This window comes from Hyposmocoma kahamanoa, unplaced genomic scaffold (genome assembly GCF_003589595.1).
Source record: "Hyposmocoma kahamanoa isolate Upper Pololo Valley unplaced genomic scaffold, ASM358959v1 100021, whole genome shotgun sequence".
In the NCBI taxonomy this organism is placed as follows: domain Eukaryota; kingdom Metazoa; phylum Arthropoda; class Insecta; order Lepidoptera; family Cosmopterigidae; genus Hyposmocoma; species Hyposmocoma kahamanoa.
The window spans coordinates 17,045,915-17,069,887 of NW_020653200.1; the positions used below are offsets into that span (position 1 = coordinate 17,045,915).

A 23,973-nucleotide genomic window follows, 5' to 3' on the forward strand; every position below is an offset into this window, starting at 1 on the left:
AAGTTCTTCATGAAGCTCGAACACCAGAGCAATGGAAGAATGCCATCGTCACCACCATCCACAAAAAAGGCGACATTGCAAAACTTAGCAATTATCGGCCGATTAGCTTGCTCTCTCAGATTTATAACTATTTACAAAGATTTTGACCATCTGGCTTACCAGTGAATTTGACGAAGCGCAGCCTATTGAGCAGGCTGGCTTTCGGAGCGGCTTCTCAACCATCGACCATATCCACACGGTTAATTAGCTGATGGGGAAATGTCTCGAATATAACCGGCCCCTTGTCATGGCCTTCGTCGATTATGAGAAGGCTTTTGACAGTATCAAACATTGGGCCCTGTTCCACGCTCTTCATCGCTGCCACATCGATTCCCGCTACGTGGATGTGCCCCGGGAGCTCTACCGTTCAGCCACTCTGCAGGTACGAGTTCACGATTTAACCAATCCCGTTCCAATCCGGCGAGGACTTGAAGATGTCGTAAAAACCCTTAAATGGGATAACCGCGGCATTAACATCAATGGTGTAGCACCATTTGTCTCACCTAAGATTCGCGGACGATCTCGTGCTATTTGCAAGTTTCGACGATCTCCAAAGGATGCTGGAACAACTTTATGATGCTTCTTTGAGAGTTGGCCTAAGGATGAATATGTCCAAGACGGTGGGAAATGAGAGGCTGGAGAGAGTCGATCAGTACGTCTGTCTCGGACATGTTCTATCCTTTGGCAAAGAGCATCAGCCTAAAGAGATCTCAAAAAGAATCCAGCTGGGATGGGCTGCGTTTAGCAAGTTAGGTGACATCCTTAAATCAGGTAAGGTTCCACAGTGTCTGAAGACCCGCTTGTTTAATCAATGTGTTCTGCCCGCCATGACGTATGGTGACGAGATGTGGACGCTCACGCAGGAGACTGTATAAGACCGAGTTCCGAACGTTGAGATCCGACGATGGACGAAAGTCTAGGATGCTGGAACTCGAATCATGGAACTCAAATGGGAATGGGCAGGACACCTAGCTAGACAAGGTGATATTGGTGGCGGCTAGCACGGGACCGTGATAGATGGCACAAACTTCGGGAGGCCTATACCCAGCAGTGGGTGAAATCAGTCTGTGAATGATGATGATGCCTTATCAAGCCTTAATGACCGGTGAAACCTACCGTATGTCCTCATTGTAAACATTTGGGTTTCTACAACTTATCTTTAGGAAACATTCGTAGAGATGGCTTTGTTTATCATAGTTCTTCAACTGCCAATTAAAACAACAATGAATTCATTCACTAAAATCCAGGGAAGCACTGCCATGTTACCTATTTCTGCCGCCAAGCAGTAATGTTAGCATAGTTAGGTTTGGAAGGGTAAGGGTGCTGGTGAAGTTACAGGCACATGGGACTTGCCAACTTACGTCTCAGGGTGACGGGCACAGTGGCAGTGCTCCTCAGATCTTTGCTTATTTAAAGCTCTGAGTGGCACTGCCACTGTTATAGACAAGCGTGTAGCTTACCAGCAGGCGCATGACTCGTTCGTCCCGTCACATGGTATTAAAAAGAAAAAGCAGTAGAAAATTCCAACTGTGTGTCGTTTTAAAGGGGCAAACAAATTTTTATCACAATTAAATTTACTTAATAGTCTTTGTTTTTTATATATTCCAACTTTGGTGGCAATATTCAATTCTAGTGCAACCGATAAGCGTTATGGTGGCATTTCTAAGTATTGGTGGCGAGAAAAAATTTTAATTGCTTATATCTGTGAAATTAATGGAAATGGTTATGTCCCGGTCACGTATATATAAATGAACTGTTTCATTTTATTGCAAACGAGTCTCGGAATCTAAAAAAAAATTGCGCCACCAAAACTTACAATAAAATGCATTTGTTGATATTCACCCAATAACGGTGAGTGATCCACTAACTATATCCTATTACCCCTCATTATGACTCACTTTAACCCACTCTTTGGGATCTATTGTGGGGCCTCAAAATAGCCACGCACTCGTACCAAAGGCGTGCCGATAGCACGCGCGAACAACGCCGAGCGAAGTCATCCTCAAGCCAAATCTCTGTGCGATTCGAACTCCAGCAAAGATGGAGCTGGCTTACAGAGGTCGCTCGCCGTCCGACCGCATTCACAACGACTAAAATACAAGCATCATTATATTATAATTCTACATTACCAACATTTCGAAATTAATAATATTTAGCGTACCTATTTGACCGTGTAAAAAGATACTGTTTTATTAAATAGAATATTAAAACAGGAAAACAATGCTTAGGTACTTGCCTCTGCGTGTTTTATCTTTAACTATTCAATGGAACAGGTGTAGCTTTGGTAAATATGTAGTTTTATCGATGCACAGAATGCAATTGCGGTATAAATGTGAAAGGTAGATCAAAACTAAACTAAAAAGAAACCAATGCTACACCTCATATGAAACTTTAAGAGACGCACCTTGACTACCTGAAAAACCGATAAAATTTGCCGTAATTAAAATTTTAAAACGCACTGAAATATCAATCTACGAATCCAAGTCTACAAAAGAGCGATTTAAAAAAGTATGTGAAAGAAATGTCTGAAATTCTATTGTAAACAAACATATGAGTTGTGATTTGAACCATATTAATTGAATTTAGTGTGCTGTTCTTAAACCTTTTGAAAATAACGCGATTGGCCTCTGGGTCAGTGTAGAAAGCTAACTTTTCTATATTGTCTCGGGTCTGGGTGTTTGTGGTGCCATCATTACTTCCGATTTCCATAACATAAGTGATTTAGCTACTTACTTTGGGATCAGAGCAACGTATGTGATGTTGTCTAATATTTATTTATTTAATATAATATTAATATTTATTCTTTTTTATTTCTCTTTTTATTATTGATGCCCTTGAATAAACGTAACGGTTAGGTCCTCTTTGTGCTTTTAATGCGTACTTCATTGCGAAAACATCTTTAAAAATAAAAATTAGCAACACTGATTTATAATGCAGTAATACTAGTGTTTCTTAATAAATGGTTCTTTTCAGAAGCTTTTCTTATTAGTATCTAGCATTGCATTATTTAGTAGTTCAATCATAGCATTCTCTGTAATGAGCTATCACTACATATTAGGTTAATGTAAATGAGTGGCTCCAAATATAGCCTTCGAATGTATAGACACGTTATATTTAACTAAATTTTATATTTCGATTTCATAACAAAATAACGTTGTTTTGTTGTTTTAAGTACCCGCAACCTTAATGTTTATTTGTCTTAATGATTGACCCTTCACCCATCTCAATGAAATGATGCAACCACTTAATGAAAAAAACCTTGTGAAGAATGTGTCAACTAGTAATTAACTAATCTGCTTGGGACCATTGAAAACAGCTTCGTAAACCAACTACTTTATCTTTATATGTTATGTATATATATGTATATATATATATATATATATATATATATATATACGTAATCTTTTAATCAACGACGTAATGACTTCAAAATAAGCGTATTATACGGTTTTTTATATAAACACTTTTTTAACCACGCTTTTTTATAAAAAAACGCGTGCGTGCGTGCATGTGTGTGTCTGTGTATGTCTATGTCTATGGGTGTGTTTGTGCGTGTGCGTGCGAGTGTGTGTGTGTGTGTGTGAGAGAGAGAGAGAGAGAGAGAAAGAGAGAGAGAGAGAAAGAGACAGATAGAGAGTGCGCGTGTGTGTGTGGCTGTATGCGCGCGCACGCGCTTGTGTGTGCGTTTTACTTTTTTTTCACTGTTTGCTGCATAATAAAGTTTCTTTTTCTGATACCAAGTGACGGAACAAACAAGTCGTGCGCCTGATGGTAAGCGACACGCCTGTCCATAACAATTGCAGTGCCATTCAGAGTTTTAAACCGCAAAGGTCTGAAGGGCACAGCCTCTGCGCCCGTCACCCTGAGACATAAGTTGACAACTTCCATGTGCCTGTCATTTCACCAGCATCCTTACCCGGAACCTAAAACCGGAACGCAGTAATGCTCACATTGCTGCTTGCCGACATAAATAGGTAAGGTAGCAGTACCTCCTTGGATGAACTCTGTCACAAGGAGCTTTACTGCTACTAAAGTAGTAGTCCAATTTTACAATATCCGATCATACAAGAGGAAATTCCAAGATTCTGATGGAGAGTGTGCAAAGAACACGGCGACGTTAACAAACTTTTGCATAGACTTAAATGTCAACCACACACAAATATATAATATTGATGAGACAGGTGTAACAACAACTCACAAACCTAGCAGAGTAATTGCAGTTAAAGGGACGAGTTGGGTCGGTTCCATTACTTCTCAAGAAAGAAGTATCCTAGTCACTGTGTGTTTGACTGTTAACGCAATAGGAAACGCTGTGCTGCCTTCTTTGTAATTGCCCGAAAGCATTTTCAGCCTCATTTTATAAGAGATGGCCCTCCTGACTGTGATGGTTCAGGTAATAAAAGTGATTGGATGCAAGATGAAGATTTTTTATTGTTCATGAAACACTTCACTAAATTTGCCAAGCCAACTAAAGAAAATCCGGTTGTAGTTATTTTGGACGATCATTCTTCTCATATAAATCTACCCGTTATTCAATTTTGTAAAGAAAACTCCATTTCTATTTTATCACTTCCACCACATACGACGCACAAACTACAACCACTTGCCAGGTCAGTTTTTGGACAGTTCAAAACTAAATTTAACGTTGCTGCAGATCATTGGATGAAAAATCATCCTGGACAACGAATGACCATATATGATTTACCAGAACTTGTTAAAGAAGCTATTTCTGTCGCTACAAATAACATAATCCAAGGGTTTGCATCCACAGGTATGTGGCCATATAACAAAAATATTTTTTCTGACTTTGATTTTGCTCCAGCCAGCGTTACTGACCAAGCGAATAAAGAACTCATCCTTGGTCAATTTGATCAGTAAGACATGACTATAAATGCAGAACTGGTTAATAATGTATACCCGTCAACGCTTTCAACATCGTATCAGATTTTACCCCAGACGTCACCTCAACCAACATCAAGTCTCTCTCACCATACACCGCCACGTAAGACTTCCCTAGTAGATTTCATTCTGCTTCCAAAAGCCTCACCTCGAGTCACATCTAAAACTGCGAGATCCAAAGGGAAAACTGCAATATACACTGATACGCCAGAAAAGGAAGCGTTAGAGGTAAAGCAAAGAAAGATTAATGAGAAAGAGTTACCAAAATTAAGACATTTAGTATCGAAGCCGACAGGTAAGAAATTTACTAGAAAAAGTACTGTAAGAATAGAAAATAATGAGACAGATGATACCATAGATGATGCGACGAAAATGATAACTATTGCATTGTCTGTTTTAAACATTATAAAACCAGTAAAGAAGACTGGTTGCAATGTAGAGAGTGCCATAAATAGGCACACTCTAGCTGTGCTAAAAATGATTCTTTTTTGTGTGTTTAAACTGTTTGTCGGATAACTGTTATTGATTGTATTATTAATTACGTATTTAAGAGTCGATCCAACTTCAAATGGCTTTGGTTGATTCCGCATAACAGTGAACGTGTTGAATTAATCACTTTGGAAATAGTAAATAGTATGATTGAGGATACACCGATTGCTATATTTATATATAAAACGATTCCAAAAAATTTTCATGGTCGAAAAAAAACACAAACTTGTAAAAAAACCTTGTCGAAAACCGCTGTACTTTACAAATAGAACTCGTATACATATAGTATAGGACACACATTTTTAATTTCGTTTGTAAAAAATAAATTCTGAAATAAAGCCAGTGTATCTCGCGCTCGACCCACGCAATAGAAAATATTCAGTATGAGAAAAATTTAAATTCGCGCTGAGGTAGTATCGACTGTTAAGTGATTAAATTAACTTTTGACAAGACTTTGTTTCATTTATTTTTTATTGTTGACGATTTTTGTATGTTACAATTGACTCACATTGCTGTTACAATTGACTCTCGCGGTGCAGCAATTGTAACGTTATTAGCTGATCACAATAAGTGTGGTTTTCTAGAATTTTATCTACTTTTTTGCTATTTTCTTAATTTGATTTTATTATTAAATAACTCAAAATGATTGTGGCCAAAAATTATTGTGCTGTATTTGCTAATTAAAATATTATGAAGAGTTTTTTTTGTTACTACTGACACACCTGTCCCCTACTGAAGTTCTTTTTTTGACGGCTAGATGTCGCTTAACGTTAAGAAACTGAGAAACTAACACTTGTAGATACCAGTCTGGTTACATGTTAATTAGGTCATTATAGTTTCTTTTAAATAGGTATGATGAAATAGGCCGCTATTATAATTTGAAAAACCTAATAAATTTATTTTATTCAAACTTGTATTTGAAGACGCTAACGAATTATTTTAACTCTGATTTTTCCATTGTTCTTTCAAGCCTCGCCTCGCCTCGCCGATGTAAAATCACCTGAACTTGAGAAGTTTGATTAATACCTCAAATAGCATTGCAATTGCGGCAAAAGACTGTTTGAACATATCGCACATGACAACTAACATAGTATTATCTCAAAATTGCTCCAAGTTATATTAATATTACCTATTTAATTTCAAAGTGACAATGTTGTCCTGTCATTTTCAAATTAAATCGTATACAAATATAGCGAAATTTTGGAGATAAATTATTAAGATAATGCAATTTTGAGATAAAATATAATATAACACAATTTTTGAGATAATACTATGTTAGTTGTCAAGTGCGATATATTATCGCCATTTTGTGGTTTACCTCAAAAAATAACTGTTACGTGAAAACAATGGGCAGTATTATTTGGGGACACAATAGTGCTCTCGCCAAGTCAAGCATCCCCAACTGTACTTCATCATTCAGCATCTACAATTGTCTTGGCTCTTCTCGAAATGACTGTACAGTTTTTAAGCAACCATCTTTGTCATAGATTGAACGAAAGGCCTTATAGGGTATTTAATACGCTTTACCAAGCCTCTAAGGCAAAAGTTTATATGTTAAATATTTTAAATATTATCTACCATGAAACATTTATTTCGTTACCGATCATAATAAACTTTGATACTTATAGTAGACTTAGTAACAGACTTAGTTTTTTCGTTTCTGAAATATTTTCTGTTCGGCTTGGCTCTAATTTCACATTAAAATAAAGTTTTCAAGTTTGACGATACGACACTTCAGAAAGTTATGCGGAATAAGTACCAACTTGTATAGATTGATTATCCTGTTGCTACCTGTGCACGGCATAATCATTTACATGTTGTTTGCGCTTTACTTTTTTTTTCGCTAATGCATATAATGTACTACATAGGTGTATACTAAGGCTCAACTCACACTGGCGCAGAGTCGAAGCGTTTTTCGCCTATAGCATATTCATCTCTATTTTCCCATTATTAAGGTACAAATTTGTGTTACGCAAATATGGAGTCACGACGCGACGCGAGTCGTCTCGCGCCCGGAATGCTCATTTAAGTTAAAACGTAAAAGCTAAACGAATAGAGCGTACTTTGCCATGACAGTCTGATGCACGCGGTCGACCGCGGATGAGCGGCGGCAACGCGATTCTTGTTTGGAATTCTGAATATTACTGGTTATTACAACAATACAATTTGTACTATCGTCATTTTATAATATGTCATTAATAGAAAGTTTATTAAAAAAGACCACTACTTGCCCGTGGACCACGAGTCTGAAGAATGTAAATAGGGTGCGTAGGTTTATAGCATACTAGCTGGTGCCCGCAACTTCGTCTGCATAGAAGAAGTACTTCGAAAAACCTACTGTACTTATACTAATTTTCACAGTTTTAATGGCTCTCCATAAAAACTTTCACCCACTATCATCACTTTTAAGACTTATTTTTGTGACAAAATGAAGCCTATGCCTTTCTCCTTGGTCCCAAGGTCCCATAATCTTAAACAATACGGAACCAGTCTTCTATACAAGCCAACTCATTAAAATCCTTAAAGATATGAATATTTCTTAAATAATTTTACAAATCGAATATATTACACGACAAATAAACAAAATAAAACAGAAGAACAATTCCTGTAGAATGAACCATATTTTTAGTATATGTACATAATTATTACAATATCAACTTCTGGGCACGATGTAGTATAATACAAATAACATTAAAATATAGTATCCAAGTGTTATCTAAATAGTAATGTGCGTGCGCTCCCGGCTTACGCAACATAACTGCGACAAGTTAGCATGATGTTATTGGCAGTACCTAGTAACTACATACTCTACAGAAGCAGCAACTCATCTTGTCGATCTCGACCAGAATATACACTAAGTGTCATTTAGCATGTCAATTGTAATCATTGATCCCTTCCTACCACTATACACGTTATTTCTAAAAATGATACTCTTCTACGTTTTCAATGACATACGAAAGTTATTTATGTTTAGCGTACCGTGATAGAAATTACCATAACGTAGAGATACCAGTGTTGTTAGTGTTTAATTATTAGGGGTTAAAGTATGAAATTGCCGTTTTATTGCAATAGGTTCTTTGAATTTTCATAGAATCTTCATGGTTTGAGGTTTTCGAATGAAACTTTTTTCAAATGGTTTCTGTGATTTTTTTTTTTTTTTTTAATTTGAAACATTTGAATATCGACTTTCAATTGTTTTTGTTATTCAATTTAGACAAGAAAGATGGATACTGCGAAAATTCGAGTGATTTTTGAATACGAGTTCCGACGCGGAACTAACGCGGCAGAAACAGCCCGCAATATCAATGCTGCGTTTGGAGAGGGGTCTACTAATGAACGCACCGTGCGATTTTGGTTTAAACGCTTTCGTGATGGAAATTTCGACTTAAAGAACGAGTCACGAGGAAGACCGCCCACACAGGTGAATAACGATGAATGAAGAGAGATAGTGGAAGCCGATCCTAGTCAAACTACCCAGGAATTAGCGGCATGGTTTAACGTTACCTTACCCACAATATTGACTCACTTGCGTCAAATCAATAAAATAAAAAAATACGAAAAATGGGTGCCTCATGATTTGACTGATCTGCAGAAAGAAACGCGTGTTGAAACTTGTGTTGCCTTGTTGAACCGGTACAGAAATGAAGGTATATTGGATCGAATTGTAACATGTGATGAAAAGTGGATTCTTTATGATAACCGGAAAAGAAAAATGCAATGGCTGACCCCAGGTCAAATGCCACAACAGTGTCCTAAAGCAAAACTTACCAATAAAAAGGTAATGGTAACTGTTTGGTGGTCTCAGCATGGTGTTATTCACTATAGTTTTCTCCGATCTGGTCAAGCAATAACGGCAGATGTCTGTTGTGCCGAACTCCGAACCATGTTGACAAAACTAGCAGTAAAACAACCCCGACTCATGAATCGATCTTCACCATTATTGTTCCACGACAACGCGAGACCTCACACAGCACGAGAAACCATTTTGACCCTTCAGGAACTGCAGTTAGAAACCATTTGTCATCCTCCGTATTCACCAGACCTTGCTCCAACGGACTACCATTTTTTTCGTGATTTGGACAATTATCTACGTGACAAGAAGTTTTCTTCTCAGGAGGCAGTACAAAATGCTTTCACATAGTTTGTGCAGTCTAGATCGTCGGAGTTCTATCGCAAAGGCATTAATAACCTTCCCATTAGATGGCAGCAATGTATAGATAATAATGGCAACTATTTTGATTAAATAAATTTGTTAAAAATTTAAAATATAAACAATTTAGATTTTCAGTACAAATCGGCAATTTCATACTTTAACCCCTATTATTATAGTTTGATACTAATGAATCACACTAATTAAAAATTTTGTCTTTATTTTTTCAAAACGTAATAACGTAAATACTAAGCAGAACCGGAACTTCCGGAATCCGATGCGAGTCGCCTAGCCCAAATGTGGTATTAATTCTGACTAAAAAAGAACAAAGTAAATTGATAAAATAAATCAATACCAAAATTAAAAAAACGAAATAACAAAACAACACCAAAATTGAAACGTGAACATTTCTAAAACTCGGCCGATAGTAATCGTACTCAGACTTATTACGTTGGATATTAGAGAGGATGGAAAAAAATACAGGAAAGGAGCTGCCTTGAATGTTGAAACTGTTGTTGCCGTGTTTTAGGTTTGCAAATGTGTGTAGTTTACTGTAATCAAAGTATGATTAATACTAGGCTATAATTACTAGGCAAGTAATGAGCCATTTTATTTAAAATTAAATGTAAAGGTATTTACCAATAAATGTAACGATGGAATTGCATTATCATGTAATCTAGTTACATTCAAAGTTTTCACAGTCTAAATGCATCATATATATACATATAACGTCTGATTTATATATGTTAATATAACATATCCTTTGGTTTCCATAATCTAAGGTTGGATAAAATTGTAAAACAAAATGGCGAAAAGTGACGTTCTGGCGTGAAATTACGTAAAAAAATAGAGATAAGTTATTACCATTTTATTTTCCATTGGCTTTAATTATGTTATTCACATGACATCAGCATCCTGACGGTTATATAGAGAAAGGCTATCGTTTGATATCGAATAGTGTCTTCGGAATTAAAATCGGTGCAATGATGCTAATGACGCGCTAATTGGTACAAACTATATAATATGGTATTTGCACTATTTTTTTAAGTGACATAGAGGGCGGCAAAAGAACGTCAAAGGACGTAAGAAATATACACCTATACGTTTAACGCCAATACTACTAAAACCGTTCATCCCTAAATGGTGAGAATGATTTCAAAATATCTTGTTTTTCTTTGTTGAACAAAACCCGCTGCAATAAACGAGCTATGGTGCACGTCACTTCTCCTAACGTGAGTGCTTGCGCAGGTTCCGCTATCTTTGATTAACATGGAAACGGATCGGACGTGACCCGTCGACGTAACAGATTGCGCCGCATTTACGTGCAGTTTAGACTTTTTCCATCCTCTAAGACGTGCAATACTGGCTTTGCTCGTCCTTACTTACTTTTTGTCTACGGTTTTTTGTGGTTAATCGTCATGTAATTTAGACGCAAAACTCTAAAAACAATGTAGTAGATACCCACTTGCTAAAAATCGACATTAAATCACTCGAAATCTAAGGAATCGACAAGTTACAAGGATAAATACAAGCTGAAGTAATACATACCGAACCCATATTCCACTGCTCAACACAGAGCGCTTCATGTTTTTAAAGTATTTTTCTGTCTTTTACGCTTAATAATCTGATCATAAAAATGATTGTTTTATAATCTGGCGCAGGTTCACTGGGACCATTGGGTGAGTATAGTGGGTATTTTAGTGACTTTCTGTTCCTTCTTGTAATATTTTTCGTAAGTCATTGTGTTCACTACGCGTTCTCCTGACTTCTTAGCAAGTTTGTCATATAGCGGCAGCATGAGCAAACCAGTGCCGAAAGTGCCAATAGGTCGTATCGTGGTCCAAATCGAAAGGTTAATAAGGCGAGTTCCTGGCATTTAACTGCCTCCGTAGCCGAACGGCTACCATGTCGGACTGCTAGGCAGAGGTCCTAGGTTCGATTGCCGGGCCGAGAGAAATATTTGTATGACCTGCATTTATTTCTCTCGTGAGTTTGGGTATAATTTGTGGTTGTTTATGTGTGTGTCCATGGCACTCACGACACAGGGTTTCCCTAGTGCGGAGCACGGTTGAGTGTGTTCGTTTTTTAAAAAGAAAATAGCTCACGTAATGCGCGCCCGCACTTCGTTTGTTATATGTGTACGCATAACGACTTGTAAAATCATCATCAATTACTCACGTATTTTTGTAGTATAGTGAACGAACTTTTTTTATCTAGCGTTGGAGATTTACCCTTTTTTGGACATCTATCAAATTGGACTCAGCTTTAAGACAAAATTTTCAGAATTCAAACTTATGCAATTTAGTAAGTACATACCTACCTCAAGTGTACAACAGCGTCCGGTCCGAATTAGACTTAGATCTACTATGCTTCCAAACAGAATTTACAGAGAGACTTCCAATCTTATGCAATTTACTAAGTAATAAAGGTATAAGTACACACCTCAAGTGTATGACAAAGTCCGGTGGAAAAGTCAATACATTCCCAACCATACGTACGTTGGATGTTTCAAGAAATGTGCAAACTTTAGTCGAATTTACACGTTATAAGGTTCGCTGTTTTAGAGAAAATTAATTATGTGTAGGTATACAGGGTGTAATAGTTACGTGTGCCCGGAGATTGTTCCATAAATATAAGAGAAACAACTGTTACGATGCACGAGGTCATTTACCCAATTGCAGTCCAACACTATCAACAATACCTTAACACATAACGCCTTAGATGCACAAAGGAGAAGTTGCTAAACGCACCATTATTGTATTTACACACTTCCCTTTATACCTGCCACTAAAAATTAAATTAAACCTCTTTTTTTAGGCAGGAAATACCGAAACATGGTCAACATATTCCTACAATTATACATCCGACAATTTCCTTCATAGCTTCTTCCAAGTTCCACATTCCCACAGTACTATCCTCCTACTTTCGTATCAATTGTGCTCGCATTGAGTAGAACAAGTTTGGATATTTACGCATAAGTGTCCTGAACACATCTTTTTCTAATAGTAATACCTGTAATTCAAGCAAAGTATGCTGTAAGTACTATAATACTAAATATATAATAATACATGTAGGTATAATAGAGACAAATACAAGAACCGGCAAATTCCATTGAAGCCATTATACATGGCCGTATTGCGGGAATTATATTTGGGAGACCTTTGTTGTTGTTATTGTTGCACACTGACGCTTATGATGAAAGGGAGTACTGACTTGGCAATGCGTTATAGCGACCACTTCGCAAGCGCTAACTTCGCAGTCGGTGAACAGCGACATCTCGTTGAAGTAATCTCCGTCGATGAGGTGCTCAGTTTCAACATTATCTGACGAGTACACCGCCAACAGTCCCGCTTTTACCACGATTAGTCCTTCGCTGTGGCTGTTAAGCTAAAATAAGGTGGATACGCTTCGAAAAGCCTGTAATTATTGTAAACAAGTTTCTCTAGTAAATAGATTGGTACCTACCTACTTATACTTATTAATAATACGATGTATGATCAAATACGCTGTAGGTAGGTTCTTCAGAAATGCAGAGGTGATACTTACTACATAGTATTAACAAGTGTTATGTGACGCAATAGTACCGATTATTTGAAAAGTTTTTTAAAATTGGTCAATAGTCATACATAATAAAAACCATTACTATGAACAAACAAACTGCTAATACTAACATTGATAACGATGTCACCGGTCATGAAGAATTCTTCATGCGCACTTAGTGTAAGCCACTCAACTATATCCGAATGCCACTCGGAAAAATACGGTATCCTTCTAATGTAACGTTCATTAAGAACCAACTTAATTTCATTAGTTAAAGGTTGAGGCAGAGAATGAATTAGGTCATTTGAACTATTAATAATATTTGCTTTGCCGACTTTATAGTTGTAGTATTCTGCAACTTTTTCGATCATAATTGTAGGCATATGCTTGCTTCGCAAAAGGACCATCATCATATCCTTTTGTTTTGCTAACTCATCCTCTGGATTGTGAATCCTTTGAATAAGTCTGTAACATTCCATTAAGCTCCACACAAAGAAAACCCCACAAACCAATAATGATGCCATAGTTAATACTTGATCTAAAGGTCTAAAGCCCACATCTCCTTTGAGTGTGATAATAATAAATGGCTTAAGCAATAGTGCTAGTTCGAAAGCTATAAATACAGATGTTGGCAATATCATTTGGGCATTCAGAATCGTCTCTAAGAAGGAGTTTTCAAGAATTTTATTTTCTTTTATCATTAATAGAATATTGATGGCGTCAATAAATGATAACAGTTGCAATCTGGCTAGTGCAGCTAGCGTTACTACGCGCAGAAATCGAAGACAGTGCGTTTGCACATACGACTTACACTCTCTCGTCCACAGCCGTGTAGAATCAACTACTCTATAATAACCAAAAATGCCCAATATTTTGATCCAACTAACAGTGCTATTGGATTTACATAATTTGCAATCTATTTCCCGGCGATATCGCAGCACCAAAATTGTTTGAAAGGGCAGGGATGACAGTACGTGAAGGAAAAATTTTGTTGAGCAGTAATGGATGAAACTCATCTTCATGTCTAGTACCACTTTTCTTTCTTCTTGGTCAATGTATCCTGACATAAAGTTGATCCATATGTCTATAAGAAGGATGACCTCTAGGACAATTCCAATAACTGGGTATGGCATCGGAATGGACGGATATAATACTGATGAATTACAATGCATACATAATCGGATAAAGATGGAAGTGATGAGTATAATATAATCCCAGTATTTGCTAGAACAAGAAGGCCTTAATAAAATACGGAACTTTTCTTTATCTATAACGACGGGGTGTATGCCGTAGACTGCCACGACAACAAAAAGTGAGGAGTCGAGAGATTTGCGGGTTTTCGAAGAGATTTGAAAACATTCTCCGATTAATTCTGATTGCTACCTCTGTGGCCGAACGGTTACCATGCCGGACAGCCACGCAGAGGTCCCAGGTTCGATTCCCGGGTCGGGAGAAATATTTGTATGGCCTACGTTTATTTCTCTCGTGAATTTGGGTGTAATTTGTGGTTGTCTATGTGTGTGTCCATGTCACCTGCGACACAGGATTTTGCTAGTGCGGGGCTATGTTGAGTGTGTATTATAATTTAAAAAAAATATATTTTCCCTCGTCATTAAAGACAGTAAAATGAACTACTTATGATTCGAAATAGTGTGAAAAGTCTCAGTGTTGTCGATTTATTGCGTTGTTGACTTAAGGTTCTTGATAAACTGCTTTATTGTTTACCAAAGAACTAATAAGTGCATAAAGAGGAAGCCAACCTGAACTTGCTGAGAGGATGTATTCGACCGCGGTGCCTACGGTATTGATAAGCACGATCGAGCTTCAACGCGTACGAACTTTTATAATATTTGCGGCATCTCTCATCATCCTGTGACAGAAGAAACAAATTTTGCCACCAGCGTTTCAGGGTGGACGTCCAGTAGGTTCCTTTAATGGCAGTGTCCAGTATATCGCCTTTTCTCGATTCCATGCAATCGTGTTCGAAGTAGGATTCACTTGAAATAGGCAGGTGGCGATCGCGCTTCGGCATAGTGCAGGATTTAGAAAAAAATGTCGTAGCATACAAACTGTCACAATAAATCGCAGATACTAGTATTTATATGGTCTGTGGTCGCAGAGGTGCCGACTGTTTTAATTTTTTTTTTCATCCTTTATGGAATTTTCGCTACGACTAATAATAGATAAAATCAACGACTTCAATCTATAGACAAGAATATTCATAGCAACTACATGTTCCAAATAGTTCCAAACAAAACACTGTCAATAGTGGTAGGTTTTGTTTTAGTGCTGAATTTTGTCAAAGAGTATCAGTACCCTAGTACCGTGGACAAAGTCTATACCTATTAGGAATCAGCTAGACAGGCAGATAATAATGATATTTATCCATAGTTGGGGAATCAACGTAAAACCCCTGGCAAAGTCGCTATTAGGTGCACAATACATTCTGTTTTGCTTTGATCAGGGGCCTTCCGTTTATAATTATTATATTACTTTATTTACAGTTATTATATTACTAAAAAGAAAAACAAATTAGGTAAAAGAAAAAATACAGTCGAGTTGTTGAAATTATTGATATTATGTTAAGTAGTTTTCCTGGTGGAAAGGCAAAGATTTTATATTTTAGACCATGCAGCCTAGTCAAGAAATTACATAGATATTTTTCAGCTTAGTCTTTTTTACATATACATGTTTTTTAATTTATATGTTAACCTTAGTAACTGTTATAATTATATTATACATACTTTGTTATTGTGTAGTCCGAACACTCTGTTGCTTATTAATCTATGATATATGTTTTGTCTTGTTTTAACGAGATGGATAGTGCGAAATTTTGTATACTATTTCGCGATTATCAAATATTATAAAGCACAAATTAATCAAAAACCACAATAATATTTACCGAATCATTGTGAATAATTTAAACTTTAAATTTAATCACACAATTTGTGAAATCACGAAATGTGAGCAACACACAGTTGCAAATTAATTTTCAAATGGACCGTATCTGCGTCCGCCATCTTGAATGTTTAAAAACCGACTAAATAATGTGCAGCGTCTTCTCAGTATGGTATGTGGCCGCATCTACATAGTACGCTAGATATCGTTGAGTAAAACCAATGAAACGTATGGTACATAGGGCGCACTATAGGTTTCCGGAACTGGCCACTTACATAAACAATATTTAAAATGTAATTACAACATTTGAAAATGGAGTTCTTTGACTGTAGAATACAGTTTGTTTCATCTGACTGTCAATTGTTTTTACATTGTGGCATCATTTTAGAAATTGGTTATCTAAATGATATATATAATTCACCATGGATATAATTCGTGAAAATTTTCGTAGTATGATTTTCTACGACTTTAGGTGTGATTAAACAGCTCAGCGGAGCTTCGCTCGGCTTCAAACTGCTTTTGGCGATGAAGCACCATGCAAGACGACTATTTATATAGCTAGTTTGCAGAATTCAAACGCGGCCGTTTGTATCTCAATGACGAATTTCTTGATGGTCGCCCGACCACTGCTATAAACAACAAAAACATCGATGCTGTGCGCCGTATGATCAAAACAGACAGTGACAGACTTTAAGATTCGGGCATCTTTAGGCATAGGCATAAATCAAATACAATCAATACTACACAAACATTTGGGTGCGAAAAAGGTGTGCTCTCGGTGGATCCCATACAATTTGACTGAGGCTCAAGAAACGGTTCGGTCACTTGGTGCAATGGTGTGGGACATAGTAACAAATGACGAAACGTGGATTTATAGTTACGATTCCAAACCAAAGCAGCAATCGAGCGTATGGGTATTTCGAGATGGGTCGAAACTAACCAAAGTGGCGCGCGTTCAAAGTGCCTCTAAGCGGATGATTGCTCCTTTTTTTAATAAAACTGAACACGTGGCTACTGTTAATGGTGATTGGTACACGACCATTTGTTTGCCGGAAGTTATTGAAAAACTCCCTAAAAATAACCGTAAACGCCGTATCATCTTGCACCACGATAATGCCAGTTCTCACACGACCAGACAGACATATGAATTTTTGAAGGTGAACAACGTTGACCTTATGAGCCATCCCGTATACAGTCCCGACCTGGCACCTTGTGACTTATTTATTTCCAAAAATTAAGAACCAGTAACGCGGTCACCGATTTTCATCACCTGAAAAGGCTGTCGAAGAGTACGAGAAATATGTTTCAGAGATTGTCACGGAGGAGTGACATAAATGTTTTCAAAATTGGTTCATTCTTATGAAAAAGTGCAAAATAATAAATTGAAAATCTCATATCTATCATCCCGAGTATTCCCATATGACAATGGATATTTATCTACTTTAATTAAAAATTTTAATCATACTTTGATTACAGTAAACTATACAAAATACAAACACCAAAAAAAAAATTTAAACATTTGCATGTCGATATTGACTTATCGATGATTACGGTACATCACTAAAGAAATCCGCCATTTGTGATGTACATTTTTGGTTTAGGTAGGTACGTTTATTCCTTAGATAGGGCAGCTCCTTTCCATTATTTTTTTCCATCCTGTAAAGTGTGGCACCGTTTCATATTTTTTTCCACCCTTTAGAGGCATCGTAGCTCCCCTTTTTTTTTTATCCTTAAGCTCCCCTTAGATTATTATTCCATACTATATAAAATAGGTAGCTCCTAAAAATTTTTTCCATCCTTTAAGCCCCAAAGTCTCAGAGATTTTTTTTACATGACATTGTCAGTGAGGTTGTCTTCTTTTTTAACATAAAAAAGAGTTCATAACAATAAAGTACAATATCAGTGACAATAATTATGTAGCGTTAGTTGTACCTAAATTTTATTTATTTTACTTACACAGTTACTTAATTTTTATTCCTAAACAAAACGTAATCTCTAAAAGTCGTTTTTACCACATGTATTCAATATAGATATTTGTTAAGATAAAATACTTTGTTTTATATAATTACATTAGAAACGAACACAATTTGTTAGTAGTCAGATCGGAACAGGTTTCACTATGTGGAATATGGCCGCATCCGGCGGCGCCGCAGCGCGGCAGCGGCGCCGCGGCGCCTGTGGTAATATTTTTATTTTATATTCAATATAATTTGGCTTTTACTACCGCCATATTCAAATTTCATGTAAATTATAAGTATGGCAACTTGGTTACTTGTAAAAAAATAAAGGTGCCTCTGTAAGTCACTTATTTTAAAGGAAACTTGTGACATAAGGTTACTTTCCTATAATAATACATAATATTCATTCATTTGAATGGTTTCATAATTCTTGTTTGAAATAATGACAGTCTGAAATATTACATCACAATTTATCTGTAATAGTTTCAGCATTGCATTTTGTATGCCGGAAAGGTTGCCTTTTTAATCAACTTTTATTTGGACTATTATATTATGGTTTATAAAATTAATATTTGGTAAATTAAGATAACTACGAAGTTAATATAATTGCTATACTAATTGAAATATTATAGCCCTTGTTACTTTACACCTGTGTAATGCACAACATTTACAATTCATGCTCAACCAAGTGAGTCAAGCAATGCTGCTTTGTGATTGGACGATATTATGGTGTAAAAAATTGATAATATTTCATTAGGTCAATGTAATATTTGCTGAATTAAGACAACTATGAGATTCATATAATTGTTATAGTTCTTAAAATCGATATCTTGTAAAGAGTGATTATTCAGGAGATGGCAAAACTTTCTATTTATTAAAAATTTCTTATCAAAGGTGTTTGGATGCACTACTTTAAGAATATGTAAAAGCCAGTGTGTGAATATAAATGTGACGTGAAATCAGAATGCAAAATTTGTGTACCTATACAATTTTATTGCATTTCAGTAATTTTGTGGTGTATGATACGAGTTAAAGAAAGTAAGGCGGCGATATGTTGCATAAATGTAAACGACAATCATTTTATTATTGGTCAAAATAGTATGTGTATGTATGAATGAATTTCAATGGAGATTTTCAAGAATATAAAACTGGAGGTGACTGAAAAAGTGCCGAACCGAGAACAACTAAAGGTAAATACTGCTTTGTAACTTGTTCTATTGCTATGATTGTGTTGGGTAAATATAAGTAATGTCTCTGTGCTTGGTAGCAATAAAGTAAATTATAGCTACCACGCTTTGGCATAGTTTATGTATGTACCTAAATGTGTGATTATGATTAGTCTTGCAATCCGTCCGTTCAACGTGTCCATTTTAAATAATTTGTTTTTACTAGCCCTTTTCTATAATTTTGTATTAACCGGTACATTAAATCCATGCCTTTAGATGTGCTGTTACTTTTACTTTGTTTATCTTGTTATTCTCAAATTATTTTTGCTACAGCTATTTTACAAACCTTATTGTTTTGTACCAACTTTATAAATTAAAAATGAATCATGTTTTTGGAAGTACTACTTTTCATTTAGTTTTAAAAATTAGTTCGAATTTATTTCTATTATACATTAAATCATTTACCCTCTAATTGAAATAAATTTGTTTTACTTTGTTTAAATTATGCTTTTGAATTTCATAGAAGTTTAGCATCCCTATAATAGAATCTAGAAATTGGTAAATACAAATAGGACTTTTCTAACACCCGCGCCATTCCAAGAACCGATACAACGCCGCCGCCGTATGCATGTCGCTCGTATGCTCGTTGAACTCGCGGTCCGGACACGACGCGTTAAGTCTTACGCTATTTTATCAAATAATTTTTGCCAGAGAGCAAAAAACTAACGAGAATGGACACTCTCCGCCCCTCCCTAACTTTAGATACTGCACCACGCCCCGCACATTGACGGTCACACTGACTGAACGGCAACAAGGCTGTCGGCGAGCCGTTTTCGCGCTAAGAGGGCTTTGATATTTGAATATAGTTTTCATTTATTCATTACGCAACTTATACGTTAATTTACATTCTACGTTACTATTTATGAATTGTGTTGTGTACGGCTGTTTATTACCATCTTAACGAGATAAAGAGAGGGGTTTCTTTGAAACGAAGTATGTGAAAAAACTTATGTCTGAGACTCATACAATACACAAGACAATAACTGATTATTGTATTCTTCATTTATTTAGTGCTGAGTAATATATGTATAATAATTATCAATATAATCAGACGCCACAAGTTCGTGAGCTAGTAGATAAGGGTTCTCGAATTTTCAATTTGTGCTGCCGTTAAATATTATGTTGTGAATATGCTTAATTATAAACTAGGTAATGATAACCTTGAACACTCAGATTCAAATACCTTGGTTATCTTATTTAAAAGTACCTGTCCAAAATATTAACATAAGTGCTTTTCATATTTTTTTTCAATAAATCTTCAATATTATTCTAGTTAGTAAATTAATGAAAAATTTAACATTGTTACACATTGCGACACACGGTTTCCCTAGTGCGGGGCTATTGTGAGAGTGTGTGTTATTATTCAAACAAACCGACGTTTCGGGCCCTTTACAGGTCCCATGGTCACGGTTGACTCAACGGTCACGGGAGTGTATCTATGTGTATGTGTGTCCTATGTGTAACAATCGCGAAAACCTAAGAACTCGATATATAAGTATGTAGGTATGAATGGATGTATGCCAACCTCCACACGCCCTTCTCTCATCGGGGTAGACAGAGACAATAGCCTTCCACTTGCTACTATCCGGCCACGCATTTTTCTCCTCATCAACACTGTTTCGTCAACTTTATTTCATTCTTTCTCTCTTCATGTCCGAACCATCAAAGCATCCCTTTCTCTATCTTTGTCATTACATCTGCGACATGGAAATGTAAATAAATAGTTATTAAATTCGGCAGGATGATACGAATATTAGAATATTCTTTGACAATAGCCACAAACTTTATACACAACCAGGTAAGCTTCCTATCGTGTCTCTCATGTAACTATAAGCATTAGACAAACTTTACAGAGCGACGTATTTTCGGCTTAGCAGTTAACTAAACTTAAATTTTAAACTGGAGCTCGTGTCAAACGCGTTCCTTCAATTATTTATGTTCATATTATTTTCATATATAATAAGTAACAAACATAAAATAAATGAATAAATTAAAATTTGAAAAACCCCCGATACAAAACATCGCACATCAAGGTTCGAAAATTGCTTCCATTGCAACGGAATAAGATCCGTCAATATGTAACTCACAGACCACATAAATGTAACTCGATGTGTTGCCGTCTGCAAATCATAAACTTCAACAAAGTCACCGTCTAGCCTTTGCAATTTTTTTTAAATTTGTTTGATCAGTCAACAATTCTTATAGACTGACACTACAATAAATTAGAGTAAAAAGAAACTTACAAAAAGAAAACTGAAAACATTAATTTAACCATATATCACTTACAAAAACAAATACTAAGCGAAAGCACGAAAAAGAAGTTAAATGACAGAGTTTTAGGTGACGAAATGTCGCGCTTGATTTTTACGTAGTCTTTTATGTAGTGTAAATCAATCGTTGCGTTATGGTCATTGTACACTTTGTACTTTGTACTGTTCTTATCGTAAGCGGCATAGAGTTGGATTTAAGTCCTAAGTGTCAAGCTTGACGTGCTCTTGACCCTGTACAACTGACAAAGCCTAACAATGGGAGAATTCGCGCCTAAAACAGTACTCCGAAAAGGCTTACAAAGAGGCTTTATGAGAAATCAAAGCAGTCTGCGGGGAACATTAAATAATATGAGGTATAGAACTTGACTACATTTAATTTGATTATTTAACGTTTTACATAAAAACATCACTTTTAAAATGTCCCGTCGCTTCTCCAACGACAGCATTTGGAACTTTGTGAGTCTTGGTTTATATGAACGAAGTTTTTTAGCTTGTCCATTGTAGAACTCCAAATGATTCACAAACCTCTTCGGTATCCCTTCCAATCTCACTGATCACTCAGTAGCGAAATGTGGACGCCGTACAGCGCTACAGTATTCTAGAATACTACGGACTACGGTGTTATAGAGTATTAATTTCGTCTCTTAAACACTTTACAAGTTCTGAGTAAGAAACCTAACATACGAGAGGCGCTTTTTATGATGTTATCAATATGAGGTACGAAAATGAAATTTTTTGTCATCAAGTATCACACCAAGATCTTTAACTATATCAGACTCAACCAAAAGTGTCCCTTTTATGTAGTTATTAGTGGAGATAGGTGAATGATTTCTAGTAAATTTACCATTGCTGTCACACCAAAGTACCACATTATTCAAGTCAGCTTGAAGAAGCTTAGAATCATTGTTACTTATAATGACCCTACAAATTTTCAAGTCATCGGAGAACTAAGGATCGTTTATGAATATATTAAATAAAATTGGTCCCAGGTGTGAGCCGCCTGATGTTGCTCATTGCAACTGAGAACGATAAACGTTGTTAACCACATAAAGTAATCTATCTTTCAAATACAATTTTAGCCATTTGTAAATAGAACCACCAATGCCATAAACGAAAAGTTTTTTACATAGTAGGTTATGCGGTACCTTGTCGAAGGTCTTACCAAGATTTTTTTTTCACAAAAATCGGGGAGCTTAATACCTAGGAAATGAAAGTATTTCTCCGGATTCAAATCGCGTATATTTGTTTTTTCAAACATACCGACGTTTCTTAGCTTAATACCTATTAGTAAATAAGTATGGCTGTTTAGAAAAATAACAGAACATGACCAAAAATTAAGTTGGCGTGGTGTTCATTTAATGTATAGTAATATTCATTTTATGAATGAGATCCCTGCATCAACTGAGAAAAGAGGTGATGTTTAAACACCAATTACTGAGGCTTCAATCATAATAAGCGATTACTTGAAATATAGGTACTATTATAAGTGGATTTGGAACATTTTAGCTAATTAATGACATCGAATGATAACGTTTGTTTTCATTAGACAACGTAATGTGCTCAACGATCCCAATTAAATTAGCCTCTAATAAAAATATTCTAATTATTATTGTCTAAATAAAAAAATATTTACTTTTTATATTCATTTGGTTTAGAATTAATCTACAGCCTAATATTTATGCACCTTGTTAAATTTATGTTAGCTATTTTGTAATTAGTCCTTGCTCTGTAAATTATTATATTTATTATAATACACTAAATATTATTACATCACAATAACCAACGCGACGACGCGACGAAAAAAATTGCGCTTCATTTGCGTTGCCGGAGTGTAGATGACATAAATGGTTATGATTTTGTTGAATAGAATGAACATCGAAAAGTAGGTAAGAAGTAAAACAGAATGGAAAAAGAAAACCGGTTTTAAAGGGTAAGAGTGCTGGTGAAATTACAGGCACATGGGACATGTCAACTTATGTCTCAGGATGACGGACTCTGTTGCAGCTCCTCAGATCTTTGCGATTTAAAGCTCTTGAGTAGCACTGCAACTATTATGGACAGACGTGTAGCTTACCATCAGGCGCACGACTTGTTTGTCCCGTCACTTGATATTTTAAAAAAAATTAGAAGTAAATTAGAATCATTCTACTCGTAGAACAATTATATTTCTAATGTACCTAATAAACAGATTTGTTTGTTGTGTCCCTATCCTTTCATCATCATCATAATTTCAAACGATGTTTTTTACTCTGTTCTTTCGCCATTATAATAAAATATTAACAATAATAATTGGTCTCCTAGCAAACGAGTATCAATTGACAACAATGCCTCCTTTGGATATAACTGCTTCCGCGGACGGTTAGCGTGCTGGTCTGCTACGCAGAGGTCCTGGGTTCAATTCTATTTTTATTACATTTAATAACCTGTGTCGGGCGAAGCCATGGCCCAGCTAGACATCCCCGCCGCCCACCCGCTTACTGCATTTTAATTTTTTTGTTTAAAGA

At 36.1% G+C, this 23,973-nt stretch overlaps 2 protein-coding genes across 2 annotated transcripts; one reads left to right on the forward strand and one right to left on the reverse strand.

Moving 5' to 3' along the window:
- Positions 1 to 286: 286 nt before the first annotated feature.
- On the forward strand, positions 287 to 4,917 carry LOC113226370. Its single transcript, XM_026458978.1, has 4 exons — positions 287 to 421; positions 528 to 810; positions 4,694 to 4,810; positions 4,862 to 4,917. The coding sequence occupies exons 1-4, from the start codon at positions 287 to 289 to the stop codon at positions 4,915 to 4,917; spliced, it is 591 nt and encodes a 196-aa protein (XP_026314763.1).
- Positions 4,918 to 12,496: 7,579 nt separating this feature from the next.
- Positions 12,497 to 13,758, reverse strand: LOC113226389. The gene is made up of 3 exons (XM_026459002.1): positions 13,232 to 13,758; positions 12,791 to 12,950; positions 12,497 to 12,589 (listed from the first exon to the last, which is right to left on the reverse strand). Exons 1-3 carry the CDS (start codon positions 13,756 to 13,758, stop codon positions 12,497 to 12,499), a joined length of 780 nt encoding a protein of 259 aa, XP_026314787.1.
- Between the last annotated feature and the right edge of the window lie 10,215 nt (positions 13,759 to 23,973).